The sequence below is a fragment of the Zootoca vivipara genome, chromosome Z (genome assembly GCF_963506605.1).
Source record: "Zootoca vivipara chromosome Z, rZooViv1.1, whole genome shotgun sequence".
Classification (NCBI taxonomy): Eukaryota; Metazoa; Chordata; class Lepidosauria; order Squamata; family Lacertidae; genus Zootoca; species Zootoca vivipara.
In genome coordinates, this window is record NC_083294.1 from 9,432,542 (window position 1) to 9,449,167 (window position 16,626).

At 43.9% G+C, this 16,626-nt stretch overlaps 1 protein-coding gene across 1 annotated transcript; it reads right to left on the reverse strand.

Annotated features, from left to right (window-relative positions):
- Positions 1–2,898: 2,898 nt before the first annotated feature.
- Positions 2,899–10,805, reverse strand: LOC118084275 (stomatin). Its single transcript, XM_035113651.2, has 7 exons — positions 10,766–10,805; positions 10,182–10,285; positions 8,600–8,672; positions 7,743–7,825; positions 6,015–6,218; positions 3,904–4,038; positions 2,899–3,223 (listed from the first exon to the last, which is right to left on the reverse strand). Exons 1-7 carry the CDS (start codon positions 10,803–10,805, stop codon positions 3,029–3,031), a joined length of 834 nt encoding a protein of 277 aa, XP_034969542.1. The 3' UTR covers positions 2,899–3,028.
- Positions 10,806–16,626: the final 5,821 nt, after the last annotated feature.

Here is a 16,626-nt window from a genome sequence, read left to right on the forward strand (position 1 = left end):
TTCAACCTTCCATGGCTGCACTCAGCCCTCTTTAGGCTACTTTTTGAATCACTCCCCTCCACCAAGGTGGGTGTTGTTGTTGTTGTTGTTGTTGTTGTTGTTAAAATCAAAACCAAAAAAACAATAACAACAATTATTCTGTGCTTCTGTAACCCTTGGGCTTACGGTCTTGACTCTTGCAGGTAATGCATTCCTTCCAGGCTTACCTTCTTTCCCGCGCAGGATGGGCAGGAGATTGCAGAGGCTCTGTGCAGCCTGCTACTGGCAGGCACTCTCCATGCCAGGACCCAAGGCAGAGAGGCATAAAATTGCCACCAGCGGAGCCCAGCAGGGACGTTGGAAGCTCCAGGTAGGGCTGAAGAGAGACCCAGAGAAGATACTGTTAGGACAAGAAGCCACCATATAGGCAATGCTCTGGTTCACTAAATGTTGTCTGTCGTCATCACCACCACCTCAAGTCAGTGGCTGAATACAGTGCTTTCCCGACTAAAAATATATATATATATTTCTGTCTCTTCCTTTCCATGTTAAACTAGATTAGAGGGGGCCAGCCTCCCCCCAAAGATGATGAGCATTCCCATTCAAATGGGGTGTGTGCACTGCTTCATGTGATCAAGTATGTGCCCCCCATATTTCATTCAATTTGGCACCCCTAACTATATATAATACTGGTAGGTAGCCGTGTTGGTCTGACATAGTATAAGGACAAAGTAAAAAAAAAAAAAATCCTTCCAGCAGCAACTATATATAATACTAACATTTCCTTTAGAGCCTTCATTATTCTCTGCCAAAAACTTGCCTTTCTTTGACCTTTGATAGCTATTTGCCAAAGTTTGTGATGCCAATATTCTGGACCAAGTCCGCTAGAAATGTCAACATTCACTTACAGCCAGAAGTTTGTCAGATGCCATCTTGTCAACAAAATAAGCAAAGATCACCACAGCAGATCTCTCTAAAAACCCTGTATGTGCTGAGGATACAAAAAGGTGAAGAACCTCAATTCAAATGGATGCACATTTTGTTGCTAAGCAATGGCTGTTGGTGACATCGAATGCACAGCCACCACACCAAGGTTCTACGAGAGTCAGTGTGACATAGCAGTTAGTGATGGACTAGGACCCGGGATACTAGGGTTCAAATCCCCAGGGACTCAGCCTTGAGCCATTCATTCCCTCTCAGCCCAACCTGCTTTGCAGGGTTGTTGTGAGGATAAAATGGGAAGAAGGATAGATAGGTATGTCACTTTGAACTCGTTGGAGGAAAACTGGGATATAAATGTCTTAAACAGATCCATAAACCTAACAGCCATGCAGTACTCCTTAAACTGCATTTTGTACTTGTTCATCTATGCTTGTTGCACAAATAGATTGACAATATCACCTCCAATTTGCCTGACTTGGGACACAGCTGCAAGGTTGAAAGTTTTTGTTTTAGCTTGTGAACAGACTGGCTTCATAAGGATGCAGACTTGTTTCAACCACATTCTCCTGTATCTAGAATTATTTCATGTTGCTAAATACCTGCAACATGCTCATCAGCAAATAGGCTTGCAATGTATTCAGAGCCACAGTCTGTCTCTGATCCTGGAGGCTACGTGCATGAGTGTTAAAACACAGTGAGGTCATTCATGAAATGATAGAACTGTAGAATTGGAAGGGACCCTAAGGATCATTTTGTGCAACCCCCTGTAATGTAGGAATCACAGATCATTTGCCCCTTGGAGTGCTTCAAGCCACTTTTAAATGTTGCTGTACACACAACATAGCACCTTTCTTCATGTGCTTCCTTTATGAGAGGTCCAGAGGATGGCAACATGAGAATGGGCCTTTTCTGCGGTGGCTCCCTGCTTGTGGAATACTTTCGCTAGGGAGGCACCAGGCAAAAACATTCCTCTCTTCCCAGGCCTTTATCCATGGCCTTTTAAAATGTGTGTGTGGTATTGTTTTTGTTTGCAACTATGGTATGTATTTTTGTGCTTTTATATTGTAAGACACCCTGTGATCCTCAGATGAAATTTTAACCACAACCACCTGATTTGTTCCACCGCACCAAACTTCTTTTAAACAAAACTGGCATCTGAGCATGTGCAACAGTTGTCTCAAATGTACACACCTCTGGATGGAAGATGGTTTGAGGGAAATTTCACCAAGAAGCAGTATTTCCCAAGTCATTATAGGACACCTAAGAATTGTAGGTAAGATCATTTGTACTTGGCTTCAAACACCAGCAGTGGGAGATTACTGGGTATAAACAATAATGTGTGCTCTGCTTAAGTTGGTGGCCTCTAACCCCATCTTGTGATAGGAAGTTTCATAGTTTAACTATGCCCTGTACTGATTCACCCATCATTCAGGTTCTTTGGGTAGTTCTTCAAATATCTCTCTGTGTGTATTGGGCAGCAAGGATGTAGGAACAGAGGAAGTTGCCTTAGACTGCATACACACTTCCATTTACTTTGCATCCAGTGCACTCCACAACTTTTTGGGGAGGCGGTATACATACATTAGCCACAATCCATATTCCTCCTCTTGTTTCTTATGAAATACTGCATCTTGATATGTGTTTTTTCTCCAGACCTGCTTCAATCTGGAGTGGGGAAAAGAATGACCTTGTTGTGTTTTAAGCTGGTAATGTCTACACAGCCTTATATAGAGCAAACTGGTCCATCTACCTCAGTACAGTCGACTCTACAGCAACTGGAAGTGGATCTCCAGAGTTTCAGACGGAGTCTTCTCCAGCCCTACCTAGAGATGCCAGGAGTTGAACCTGGGACCTTCTGAATGCAGCCTATAAGGCCCTTTGAAATCAGAAATGGGACAAAAGAAGGGAGATGTGTAGATGACTGAGAATACAGGGTTAAAATCAGTAACTTTATTCATGTTTGGGAAGAGAAATAAAAAACAAAATGTAAAAAAACCTCTGCTAACAAACAATTAAATTAATCTTCCTTTGTCCAACACTGCATTGCACTTTTAAGAAAATCTGGGGTCCTGAGAAACAGCCCCTCGTCCTGCATCTACATCCCCAGTTAACGTTTTGTTCCAGTGAAACTTTGCAGCATATCCAATGGCAGCGGAAACACAATGGTAGAGTTCTTCTCAGCAGCAATAGTGGTCAGAGTCTGTAGGTAGCGAAGCTGGAGGGCTGCAGGAGACTCCGTGATCACTAAGGCAGCTTCCTTCAAGGCCAGGGAGGAGTTCCTTTCACCTTCTGCTGCAATCACCTAGAAGGGAAGAAATTCCAGGTAAGGAGTTTGGTGTTTTACATCAGGGTGGCCTTATGTAATAGCTGCACCCATTCCTACATAAGTCAGACCAAGTCACAGAGATACATGCCACAGGCTAGGAATGAACTCATTCAGTTGAATGACTCTCACCTTATTTCGTTAATGAAAGCTACGTCTGTCAGACATCTATAAAAAAAGTTAGAAAGCAAACATGCGGAGGCAATGTTCTAAGGCTTATTAGGCAGATGTGGAGGTGCTGCTGTGATTAAGGACACTATAGTCAATCACTGTTGCTAGGCAATCAGAAGGAATGTGAGACATTTCCTCTATCTTCCCCACCTGAAAGGAATCATGATCTTCCAACAGGAGTTGCTCACAGCAAAAAGTACAGGTACAGGAACAAATAAATGACACCTTGTGCCTTTAATGGCTGTGTGACTAGGAAAAAATATAACGGTATGGAAATAGACTAGTGGGAAATGGAGGCTTGGAGGGCCACATTTGGCCCTAGGACCTGAGGTTCCCCAACCCTAATTTAAAGTCATAGACCCTAGGTTAGTAGCCCTACAATGCCAATGTTTGCCTTTACTGTACTTCCTACTGCCCCTTTGCTGTCTTCTGGGTGATGAACTTTCCGGAAAGTCACCAGCTAAACCAAATCTATAGAGCCCCCGTACCTTTGCTCTTGCTTCCCGGGTAGCTTCTGCTTCAGCAGCCATGGCTCTCTGCAGTTGGATGGGCAGCTTCACATCTTTGATCTCTACCCGCTCCACCTTTATACCCCAGTCATCTGTGGCTTCATCTAATGTGATCTGTTTATTAAATATATAGAGATATGCAAGAATGCACTTGTTCATCAAGATATTATTATGCAAGAGGTCAGGCTGGTCCAATGGAGGTCACAGAAGCTGGGATAAAAACAGGGAACTCTATTAACCCCATGGGTCAAATGGCTATCTTTTCCCCAGGCCTCCTGGACCACAGTTATGTCAGGTGACCTTTTTGCCCTTCAAAATCCCCTTCTAAAGCTCTATTTGGAGTAGCACTTTGAAAAGGCCCGCAAGAGCATAAGATGAATCTGCTACATCAGCCAGTGTCCCATCTTGTCTAGCATCCAGGCCAACTAGATGTCTTAGATATCTTAGCCCACAAGCAGGACATAAGCACAACAGTCCTCTGCCCACCTGCAATTCCCAGCATCTGGTATTCAGAGGGAGATTATCTCTGACAGTGGAGGTAGAACATAGCTATCAAGGCTAGCAGCCTATAGTTTTGTTCTTAATGAATTTGACTAATCCCTTTTCAAAACCATCCAAGTTGGAGGCCATCACTGCTTCCTGTGGGAGCAAGCTCCATAGTTTAACTATGTGGTGCATGAAGAAGTCCTTTCTCTTATCTGCCCTGCATCTTCCAACGTTCAGCCTCATTAAGGTCAACTCCTGGCTGAGTGTTTTAATTCCAAACACCAACAGAATGCTACTATTAGATTATATAGTTCCATCTCCAAGTAACATATACCCTTCACACTATAGATAAACCATATTTTATAATCATGCTTATAATCTCAAGACTGTTGTTGTTTATCAACAAGCAGTCACATTCCAGCATTTCATGCATCTGAAATTACAGCGGTACCTCGGTTTAAGTACACAATTGGTTCCGGAAGTCTGTACTTAACCTGAAGCGTACTTAACCTGAAGCGAACTTTTCCATTGAAAGTAATAGAAAGTGGATTAATCCGTTCCAGACGGTCTGTGGAGTACTTAAACCGAAGTGTACTTAACCTGAAGTAAACTTTCCCATTGAAAGTAATGGAAAGTGGATTAATCCGTTCCAGGCGGGTTCGCAGAGTACTTAAACTGAAAGTACTCAAACCGAAGTGTACTTAAACCGAGGTATGACTGTAATTAAATTGGGAACAACTGCCCAATCCTTCAAAAATATGCCGTGTTCCACGTGCTTTCTGCTTGTCCAGACATATAAGTAAAAACTTTTATTGCTAGTCATATCCCCTCAGAACACACTTTCAATTCCATAATAATAATAACAACATTAATAATTTATTATATTTATTTATTTATTTATTTATTTATTATTTATAATTGTAAGGGGGAAGGCTTACAGAGAACAGCCTCCCCTCATCAGGAGCAGCTCGTCTCCGAGCAGCCACGAGAGCGAAGGGTCTGATGGGCAGAGCCAGGAGACGGAAAGGGAGTGCCAGCCCTCGAGCAACATCCAAGAGCCCTTGCTCCATAGGCAGGAAGAGAGGGAGGGAGAAAGAGGGGACAGGAGTTGTCAGTCCGCAGGCCATTCCCCCCGACACCGGAATTGAGGAGGCGGAGAAAAGGGAAACACTTCACAGTTCCGAGGCTTTTATGTTGGTCTAGAACCCGGCGATCGCCAGTGCAGGAATCTGATTCGGAGTGAGCGGACATGAAACCACCAGCTCGTTACACTGTAAATAATGTGCACTAATAAAACCATCTTAAAGACAAGCATGTGGAGGGTCGTTACTCAAGAGTAGCCACATCAACCCTGACAATAATTATTAATTAATTAATTAATTATAATAATAATTTATTATTTATACCCCGCCCATCTGGCTGGGTTTCCCCAACTGAATATTAAAAACAATACAGCATCAAACATTAAAAACTTCCCTAAACAGGGCCGCCTTCAGTTGTCTTCTAAAAGTAAAATAGTTACTTATTGCCTTGACATCTTCTGGGAAGGCGTTCCACAGGGCGGGTGCCACTACATACTCCAAATGGAGCCATTGCTGTCATACCTGCATGCTGTGGGCGATTTCCTCCCGGTCAGAGAGGATCTGAGAGAGGCTCTTGGTCCCAAGAACGTTCCTCAATGTGGTCTGAGCCAGGAGCCGAGTGGCTGAGTCGGCAAAAGCAACTTTTGTCACAGAGAGGATGGCGTTCTGAACTCGGTAATAAACCACACCGTCCACAAGAACCGTTACTGAATCTTTGGTAAGAATCTAGGGTAGAAGCAGAAGCAGGAGGAGTTACAAAATAAAGCAATGAGTCAAAGCATGTTTCTAGTAGCAGCTGCTAAGCACATGTTAGGAGGAACCAACTGCAAGCAGACAAGTTATTAGGCAATCAATGAGTATTTTATTTTCAGATGCGAACATGCTCAGTAATGTGTACTTATTCATTCCTTTGATTGTGCAACATCTGTTATTCTCTCTCTCTCTCTCTCTCTCTCTCTCTCTCTCTCTCTCTCTCTCTCTCTGTGTGTGTGTGTGTGTGTGTGTGTAACTGTACTATTGGTGCATGCAGAACTGTTGTTTTGCACCTGGCTGTATGCAATTGGAGAAGACAGCTTTAAACACCTGCAGAAGTACACCTGTTGGCACCAACAGCATGATCGATCAGAAACCAAAACCTACAAGGAACTCTTTTGACAAAATGCTGAGCCCCATCCACTCTATTATTTCTACTTGCTGTTCCTTAACAGGCCTCATAAAGGTTGAGATCTACAAAACTGAAGCAAAATGACTTGTTTTAGAACCCATTCACAATCACAGAAATTGAGGATGGGGGTAGGCCTGGTAATCAGCAAACATGTTGTGTCTAGTGGTTCTTATTAATTAAACCCTGGGCCAGTCTTGCAACAGTTTTGCCTGCACAGAATCCCACTGACAGAAATCAAAATAAGCCATAGCTGCCAAGTTATCCCTTTTTTTAAGGGAAATTCCCTTATGCTGAATAGGCTTCCTCGTGAGAAAAGGGGAAACTTGGCAGCTATGAAATAAGCCTCATCAATCCAGCCACAATTATGAACAAACTGCTTTAACAAAGGAAAGGCTTTTTAGCACCTGGGGCTTTTTAGTTTTGAGAAAAGGCAAGTGAAACGTGATAGAGATTTATAAAAGTATGCAAGGCTCCCCACCTCTCCACCCAGTGTCTTCTGCCAGGAAGGATTTGTAGGTGGGCCTTGTGGTAGCTTGCTCATGCTTTGCTTGTGGAGAGTCTCTCCAAAGGCCTGGGCCAACCTAAATCCTACATCGATGCAGAAGAAGGGGTGGCTTTCCAGATGGATAACAACCTGATCTGGTACTCACTGGATAGCCAATACATTACTGTTCCCCTTCACAGAACTTAGCAGGGAGAAGTATGGAAACAGAACTGAAATTACCTGGCATCACCTGTCATGGCTCTGGCTCCACCTACTGCTGGTCTCCCAGCCTTCCAACCTATCAGCCCCAATAGCGCCAGCCATGACCACTAAAGGAGCTCTATAGTCTTGAAATCTGAGGTGGTGAAAGAAGAGCACTGGGTTTTTAGAAAACTATTTATAAAGCAGGAGGACAGAGTAGACTAGTCTGGATAGCTCAGTTAGTTAGAGTGTGGTGCTGATAATGCCAAGATTGCAGGTTCGATCCCCGTATGGGACAGCTGCCTATTCCTGCATTGCAGGGGGTTGGACTAAATACAGTTGTATGATTTTATCTGGTATTCAAAAGAGATGAAAGAGGTCAAGGACCAGAAATACTTACTTCCTGGGGGGGTATATCAAATGACACAGTCCTCATGTCCACTGTGACAACTTCGTCTATGCAGGGCAGAATGAAATAGATACCTGCAGGAAAAGAAATTATAACCACCACTGGAGATGTTGGTTTGCACAGTTATAGTGGATTAATGCACTCTGTCCCCCTTGTTCAACAAATCTACTAACTCCCCCCCCCCCCAGTTAGTAAAGTGTCAGGGAAATGCATTGAAAACTGTCACCTCCACACCATATATTAGCGCACAGCTAACCCTGAAGACGCAGGGGGCACTGTGGGTTAAACCACAGAGCCTAGGGCTTGCTGATCAGAGGGTCGGCGGTTCGAATCCCCGCAACGGGGTGAGCTACCGTTGTTTGGTCCCAGCTCCTGCCAACCTAGCAGTTCGAAAGCATGAAGTGCAAGTAGATAAATAGGTACCACTCCAGCGGGAAGATAAATGGCATTTCCGTGTGCTGCTCTGGTTCACCAGAAGCGGCTTAGTCATGCTGGCCACATGACCCAGAAGCTGTACGCCGGCTCCCTCGGCCAATAAAGTGAGATGAGTGCTGCAACCCCAGAGACGCCCGTGACTGGACCTAATGGTCAGGGGGCCCGTTACCTTTAACCCTGAAGAATCCTGGGAGCTGTAGTTTACCCTCTGCAGCGCTGCAAACCCCAGCATCTTTAACAAACCACAGTTCCCAGGATTCCTTGGGGGAAACCACGTGCTTTAAATTAATTGTATGGACCTGACCTGAATGAGATGGTCCTTGGAATCGTGGGTAGGCCAATGGCAAGGGTAAAAGAGAGGAGAAACTTGCAGCAAAATCCTGTTGTATGCTAGACCATAATATAATACTCACCTGGGCCTTTTGGACCTCCTTTTCGGATGTGTCCTAGTCTAAAGATGACAGCTCGCTGATATTCCATGACAATCTGAAATGGGTGGGTGGGTGGGGGAGTCACATATAATATCCTAGAGAGTTTATGCCATCTCACACATTTCAGATTATGCATTCCCACCAGTGGCTGGAGATCAAGAGGAGCCAGGACAACCACAGAGCACATAAAACTTTTACCACCCCCCTGCTTTGCTTTTGCTGCTGCTCCCCCTTGAAAGGAAGGGAGAGATGCTGGAACACACAGCAGCTGCCCTTGACATCATACTTCTTGGTGGAGTGGGGATTTTTACAAACAAACAAACAGTGGGATGTTGTGAATTATTTTGGGATTATGGAGGGAGATGTTAGTGTTTTTATTTTTATGTGTTAGTAGGTGGGACTATTTCTTTGTTTACATACTGCTAACATTTTCCTATTACTATTACGTGTCTTGTCTTGTCTTGTCTTGTTTTGTTTCCCTAATAAGTTATATGAAACATTAATGTGTTATATGATCGCCACCGCCCCTCCCCTTTTCTATGGTGTAATGCAGGCATGTCCAACAGGTAGATCGTGATCTACCAGTAGATCACTGGACGTCTGCAGTAGATCACTGGTAGATCATTGGCTCCCCCCAAAGAATCTGAGCAAATGTGGCTCCCCTAAAAAAAGCTCAACATTTTACCTCCTCCCTGAAAAAACTCAACAACTTTGATCCGAACCCCCAAAAAGGGGGTAGATCACTGACAGTTTTTAACTCTGTGAGCAGATCGCAGTCTCTTGGGAGTTGGGAGTATTTATGCATATAATTTCTTCACTGTAAGTTGCTTTGAGACGTTTTGAGTGATAAGTGATTAATAAAGTTAATAAATAAAATAATAATAATAATTTAATAAATGCAAATTGTGTTTGCAATGTCCATGCTTGCTGTTTACAGGGTAGAACATCTGTCCCAGAAGTTCGGATAATGAAGCATGGTGACTTTTGGCAATGCTTGTTGGGACAGACAAGCAGTGGGGGCTGGTGCCCATGAAGACTGGTGTGACAGAATACAGGAAGCCCAACAGCAGGTAGCACCAGAATCAATGACAGGTGGAGCCATTCTACCATCTTCTGAATTCTGCAAGGGCAATACTGAGATCGAAGAGGAGTAAATTGACAGGCAGTGCCCCCCCCCAGTACAAATACAGTGGTACCTTGGTTTGCAACCATTTTCTATTAAACCATTTTGGATTATAACCACGTCAAACCCGGAAGTGTGTGTCCCTTTTTTGGGGGGGGATTACAACCCTTTCTTTTTGGGGGGAGGCCCCATTGGCGAAAGTGTGCCTTGGGTTAAAACCTGTTTTGGTTTACAACCGGACCTCCAGAACGGATTATGGTTGTAAACCAAGGTGCCACTGTAAGTAACAAGACAGGCAGGTGAGGGCCAGGTGAGGACAGACTGAGGTCAGTGGAGCAGTGCCCCATTTGCGCTGATGGACCATTTGCCCCTAGCAACCATAATAGCAGCATAAAATCTCAGAAGCAGGACTGCTTCCCAATGAACTCTCTTCTTCTTTACCTCAAAGCAGAGAAATGAAGACAAGGGGAAGGTCATAAGGAAGATCAAGAACGAAAGGCAGACCAGGATCCAGCCACACACCCCGAGGTCACTGCTGGAGTTCCCTAGAGGTGAGGAGAGGCGCACACATTTGGAATGTATATATAGTTATGTTATTTCTGTTTGTTAAAAAAGAAAAGCAAAAATTCTGCAGCCAGAAAGGGCGGGGTGGGGAGGCTGTGATTTCTACAAAAATAAAACATTTGCTTCTTACAGGCTTGGGATAACTTTTGGCCTTCCAGATATTATTATTACTGATTATCCTCCCTGTACCCAAAGGACCCAGGGTGGGTTAATCAGAATATTTTTAAAAAAAACATTTTAAAGCAAAATCCTAAAAATACACACGTGAATGTCAAAAACTGGTGTCAGATTCCAGCTCCTATCAGCCACAGGGAGGCCCACACGCTGCGGGATGAAAGCAATCTCCCTTCCCTGTTGCTTGTCCCTTAGCAATGCTCTTTTACAAGGCAGTTCCATTTAGCCATTGTAGCTGTTTACTCATTTTTAAAGCGTTGGCTTCCACCTTCATAAGTCTGCCTCACCGTTTAACCCGGTGATCTCCCGCTTCTCCCGGACGTTCATCCCCCTATCCTCCACTAGGACACCGACCGGCTTGCCCAGCTTGGCGGTTTGCTGCAGCCGCAGAGCAACAGGAGCTCCGGATCAGAGCCCCGCTCCAGCTTGCTCGGGGTCGACGGCGGTTGCTCCACCAACGCTCGATCTGACTCTCTTTCTTCCGTCCAGCCCGACGGCCTCTGACAACCCCCGGCGGCTCTTCTTGGGTCCGCACGTTGTCCCCTTGGCCGAGTGAACGCGCGGCAGTCCCGCTTTGCGCTCCCTTTAAAAACCCCTATTAGAAAGCGTATAGAGGACGGCTCTCGGAGCGCTCACTGAGCGCTTTGCCCCATGGAATGAATCCACTGGGGAAGAAAGGCCAGTCATTCAGCCGCCTAGGGTGCAAACCTCGGGCACAGTTTTATACAGATGAATTTTTGTTATATCTTATAAATTTCTGATAACGTTTTGCTTTTTTAAAAAATCTTTTGTAGAATTTAATCATATCTACCAGTCGTCTTTTTTTGGAAATTGAAGTTAGCAATGCCGGTGGGTGAGCGGGCGCAAGTACTTAGCCTTGCCTGGGGCGGAAAGTAGTCAGGCACCGGCGCTGCTGAGAACTTGCTTAACACGCGCTGGATCGCTCAGGTTTACTTACGTGGGAGTGCAGCCCCTCTTGGGGCTTCCTTACTTCCTAGTAAACGTGCACAGGACTGGGCTGTAACAACTACAGCTACAGCTTCTGGTTGGCTGGCCACTGTGGGAACAGGATACTGGGCCTTTGGCCTAATCCAGTGGACACTATTTTAACAAGGCAATCCTACCGGTATGCATTCTACTTGGGAGTAAAAGCCTCATTAAGTTTAATGGGATTTAGTCCAAGGTACAAGACTTCAGTCTCTTCATCCCCGCCTGCAGTGCTAATATTCTAGAAAAAGATGTGCTGGCACTCACCATGAATGGCAATTGCGCCCACCTGAGAGGTGCCAGAATTGAGTTCCTGTGAGTTCCCCCTGAAAAAAGGTCCTGCCCACCTTCCCCCCCCATCAGAGCAACCAAATTAAACTGCTTAGAGCCCTGGTTCTTGATGCTTGTGGCAGAGGAGGGTGGCAAGGAGAGGGCGGGAAGGTTCAAGGACAAATAAACATTTCGCTGTAGTATAGTATTGTATCAAAATGTTTATTTTATTTGCAGAATATGGATAAATGTCCTTTCAAAATGAGAGCAAGAGCATCAGGTGATACCGAGTACAATGCTAGTTGTGATCCAGAATCACTCTTTGAACACAGTGGAGAAGACTTGCTTAATTTGAAACCAATGAGATTACCCAGCAAAAGTAAGCTCACTCCTCTCATTGAGTTGGTATACATATTTAAGGTGCTTATATAAGAAGATCATTTATCATTACAGTTTGACCTGGCGTGATGCACTTTTTGCAACTGCTGCCAGGAAAATTAGAAAAAATTACATAGTCGAGATAGCTATCAACAAGATGAATGAATTTACTGGACCCCTTCTACACCAAGCTGTATCTTTCTCACTAAACTTTGTACATAATTGTCTATTGTATTATTTAATATTACTTTTAATATATTAGTGGTCCCTTGGTGATTTTAGCTTATAAATTTTATTGTCTAATGTTTAAATTTGTATATTAAGGAGTTTCTATAGTTTTGTGCAGATTAGGTCATGTTTTGACAATGTAAATGTTTTAAGTTCTTGTATCAAGCTAGCATATATTTTATTGAATGACATTGTATACATTGCAGCAGCCTTTGGCTAAAAGCAATAAACTTGACTGACTGACTATCATTATAGTTTGGGAATTACAGTACTCATGTTCTTTTGTAGCTGCATTGTAGCATCCACTTTCTGGGTGTCCTGTGATCATGTTATAAAGTAGTTGTGTTGTAGATTATAAATCAAGCAGTGCTGGGAGTTGTTTCTTTTCATTTTCCCAGGTATTTCTTACCAGTCAAAGATTCAGTGTGGTGTGTGAGCAAATTTTTATTCTGAAGGTGTTGCCTGGAGAGAAAAGTGTGAGAAGCACTGGCTTAGAGGGTTGTTTTCGTTGTTGTTGCTGCTGCTGCTACTGTACAGTATATACCAGGTAAACCTTGTTATATAAAATTAAATGAACTAAGAGTGCTTTAAAGACTAGCAAATTTATTGTGGGATAAGCTTTTGTGGGCTGGATTCTAGTTGTCAAAAAGAATCATGTTGTTATTATCAGTCATATTATGATCAGTTAAATTTGTATTTGGCCCTTTTTCTTTAAAGCAGCCTAGGACAGCAAACATCAAAATGCTAGAACAATGCAATTTAAAACAAAATAAAAATGTATTTTAAACATTTTATAACAATGCAAAACTATTATAAAAAAATACCACTTAGGACATCTAAAAATATCTAGAAGCAATCACCTGCCCTCACAGTTATTAATTTCATGTTTGCTGTGGCCAATATCCAACAGTCACCAAATGCCTGGGTAAACAGGAATGTTTTAAAATCCCTCCTGCTAGCCAATAATGCACCTTACCCAGGAGGGCATTGCACAATGAGAAACCACCACTGAGAAGGCCCTGTAGCAAGTCAACACTAGTGATCAGGGGTTTCTTTGATTTCCCCCCACTGTACTTCTTTGTACAGGGTCAGGCCATTTCCCAACAAGTGCAGTATTGATGGAGATACCAGGGGTTGAACCTGGGGCTATAAGAATACAATGCAGATGCTCTACCACTGATGTAGGACACTTCCCCTTTCATATAGGAACTTAGGGAGCTCTCTTATACCAAGTCCATCTATTGGTCCATCTAGCTCAGCATTGCCTACACTGGCTGGCAGTGGCTCTTTGGGGTTTCTGAAAGGGTTCTCTTTCAGTCCTACCCAGAGAGGCCAGGCATTGAACATGGGACCTCCTGCATGCAAGGCAGAAGCTCTGCCAGCAAGCAAATCACCCCTTCTCTATCAAGCAGGGTGTGAATGCCACAACACTCCTGTGTTTGTCACCAGCATCTGATATACTGATCTGATATACTGCTGCCGAACATGGAGGTTCCACTTGTCCTGATTTAGAACTATTAATCTGACCTCTTCTCTTTTCAATTAATTTCTCTAATCCTTAAAAAAAAAGTTGTCTAAGCTATTAACAACCAGCAGTGTTTCCATCAAATAATTCTCATTGGAATCCAGTTGGCCACTATGAGAATGGGATGCTGGATTAGATTGACCTCTGCAGGATCTTCTTTCCAACTCTCCCCAGTAGGTGGCACTGCAGGACTATGTTTTAAGAGGATGACCGTAAGCAAAAGGCACATGATGTTTCCTGACTTCCAGTTGTCATCTTGCTGGCTGTGCAATTGCACTAAAGCAGAAGTGTAGGGGCCAGCAATGTATAGGCAACCCTACATTGTTGAGGGGAGGGGGACTAGATGACCCCTGAGGCCATTTCCAGCTCTACAATTCTATGATACTTTTGCTTAGGAGAGGAATGTGGGAATTCTTTAAAGGGTGGGTCTAGCCTCCTTGGGATGCGGGTGGCGCTGTGGGTTAAACCACTGAGCCTAGGGCTTGCCGATCAGAAGGTCGGCAGTTCGAATCCCTGTGACGGGGTGAGCTCCCGTTGCTCGGTCCCAGCTCCTGCCAACCTAGCAGTTCGAAATCTCAAAGTGCAAGTAGATAAATAGGTACCGCTACAGCGGGAAGGTAAACGGCATTTCCGTGTGCTGCTCTGGTTCGCCAGAAGCGGCTTTTTCATGCTGGCCGCATGACCTGGAAGCTGTACGCCGGCTCCCTTGGCCAATAACGCGAGATGAGCGCCCCAACCCCAGAGTTGGTCACGACTGGACCTAATGGTCAGGGGTCCCTTTACCTTTACTATATTTGCATTTTAATAAAATGTACATTTCAGAACTTAAGAAGAGCCCTGCTGGATCAGGCCAGTGGCCCATCTAGTCCAGCACCCTGTGGCCACCTATATACCTGTGGAAAGCCTACAAGCAGGACCCAGACCGAAGTGGCACTCTCTCCTCCTGCAGTTTCCAGCAGCTGGTATTCAGAAGCATTATTGCCTCTGACCATGGCAGCAGAGCATATTGGCTAGTAGCCATAGCCTTATCCTTGGTGCAGTTTAACAATCCATCCAAATTGGTGGCCAGCTCTGCCTCTTGTGGGAGCAGATTTCATAACTGAACTCTTTGATGTGTGAAGGGTGGCTTTCTTTTATCTGTCCTGAATCTTACAACATTCAGTTTTATGAGGGGCCTCCAAGTTTTAGGGCCTAGGTTGTTTTTTGGTGGTTTTTTTTTTGCAAAGCAGACAGAAGGTGATTGACAGATGAGCAGATTGTTTAAACAATGCAACAATAAAACAACACAATCCTAAAAGGCCTTAACCAAATAAATATTCATTGAAGCAAAACAGACCATTCAATATTCATTGAAGCAAAACCTGCTTCAAAGTGGGCAATAGAGGGGAGCAAAAAGCCTTTCTTTAGGGGAGCTGTTTGATCATTTGGGTTCCACAATCAAAAAGACCCTCTTCTTAATGCCCACCAAACAAACTTGATCCCCCTATGGATCTGCTGCAAATTCCTGCCTTGCAGGGAGTTGAACTAGTTGATCCTCAGGTCCTTTCCAACTCTACAATTCTATGATTCTATAATTCTGCTAGTGGTGGGGCCTCGGAGGGTCACACTATGCTTAATTTTTTGTTCTGCATTTTTCTTCAAGTATTTACTCCTTCCAGGATGTTAAGTATCTGTTCCTTCCAGGATGAAATCACAACATCAGATTTTCTCTGTGTGCAATCTGATGAGGAATTGGATGATTCTTCAATGCATGTACAGTGGTACCTTGAGTTACATACGCCTCAGGTTACAAATGCTTCAGGTTACAAACTCCACTAACCTGGAAGAGTTACCTCAAGTTGAGAACTTTGCCCCAGGATGAGAACGGAAATTGTGTGCTGGCTGCGTGGCAACAGCAAGAGGCCTGATTAGCGAAAGCATGTCTCTAGTTAAGAACAGTTTCAGGTTAAGAATGGACCTCCAGAACGAAGTAAGTTCATAACTAGAGGTACCACTGTATATAGAACCAGAATGGTCAATGTGGGCAATCCAGAGGGTTAAGTAAGTTTTACCCAAAGCAGGTTTTGAAGAGAAATGGCATGTCAAGAGTTATAGCGCCTTCAACATAAGATGAAAATAACCACTTGTGATCATCGTTAATTTTGTAGCTTGAAGACTACAAAACTCATTATACACTGTGTAAAGAGTTTTAATTGGAGAAAATGACCATCATAACAAAGCACAAATGATGCCTGAAAAATGAGCAGATATTCCAAGGAAATCCATCTAGGCCAGGAAAAAGGAAAGTGATTAAATTTATACCAGTTAGAGGCACCAAGCAAAACGGGATACTGAGCCAAAGCGTTAATCCCCAATTAAATGACTCTCTGGTTTCATGATAAGAACATCCACCCTAGAGGTTTTTTCTTGTTCCATGATCATCCATGTCATGGCTCTAAACAGAAATGTAGATTGGGGGGGGGAAGCAGCCTCACCCTATGGGCATGTATGGCAAGGAAATTCTGATCATGTATGAAGGTGACATCTCCAACATATCTCTTCTAAGATTGTTCCAGCACTACTGAAACCCTGAAGGTACATAGCTCTTAATAAAGAGTTCATAGTCATCTGTCTGGCAAGAACAGATCTATCCTCTTTGCCTGGACACCATCCCTGAGAGTTCATTTAGGAAACACATCTTATGCATTCTCAGATGTGACCACTGTTGCTTACTCAGGCTCAAAACCACAAAATTCATAATGCCATGTGACTCTGTGTGTG

Excerpts from the sequence above, each read along its gene's own strand:
- LOC118084275 (XM_035113651.2), bottom strand. The coding sequence starts at position 10,805 with ATGAACGTCCGGGAGAAGCGGGAGATCACCGGGTTAAACG. Across the intron at positions 6,219-7,742 it reads TTGATATACCCCCCCAGGAA|ATTCTTACCAAAGATTCAGT; the intron begins GTAAGTATTTCT and ends CTTCTACCCTAG. Across the intron at positions 4,039-6,014 it reads AAATCGCCCACAGCATGCAG|ATCACATTAGATGAAGCCAC; the intron begins GTATGACAGCAA and ends TTTAATAAACAG.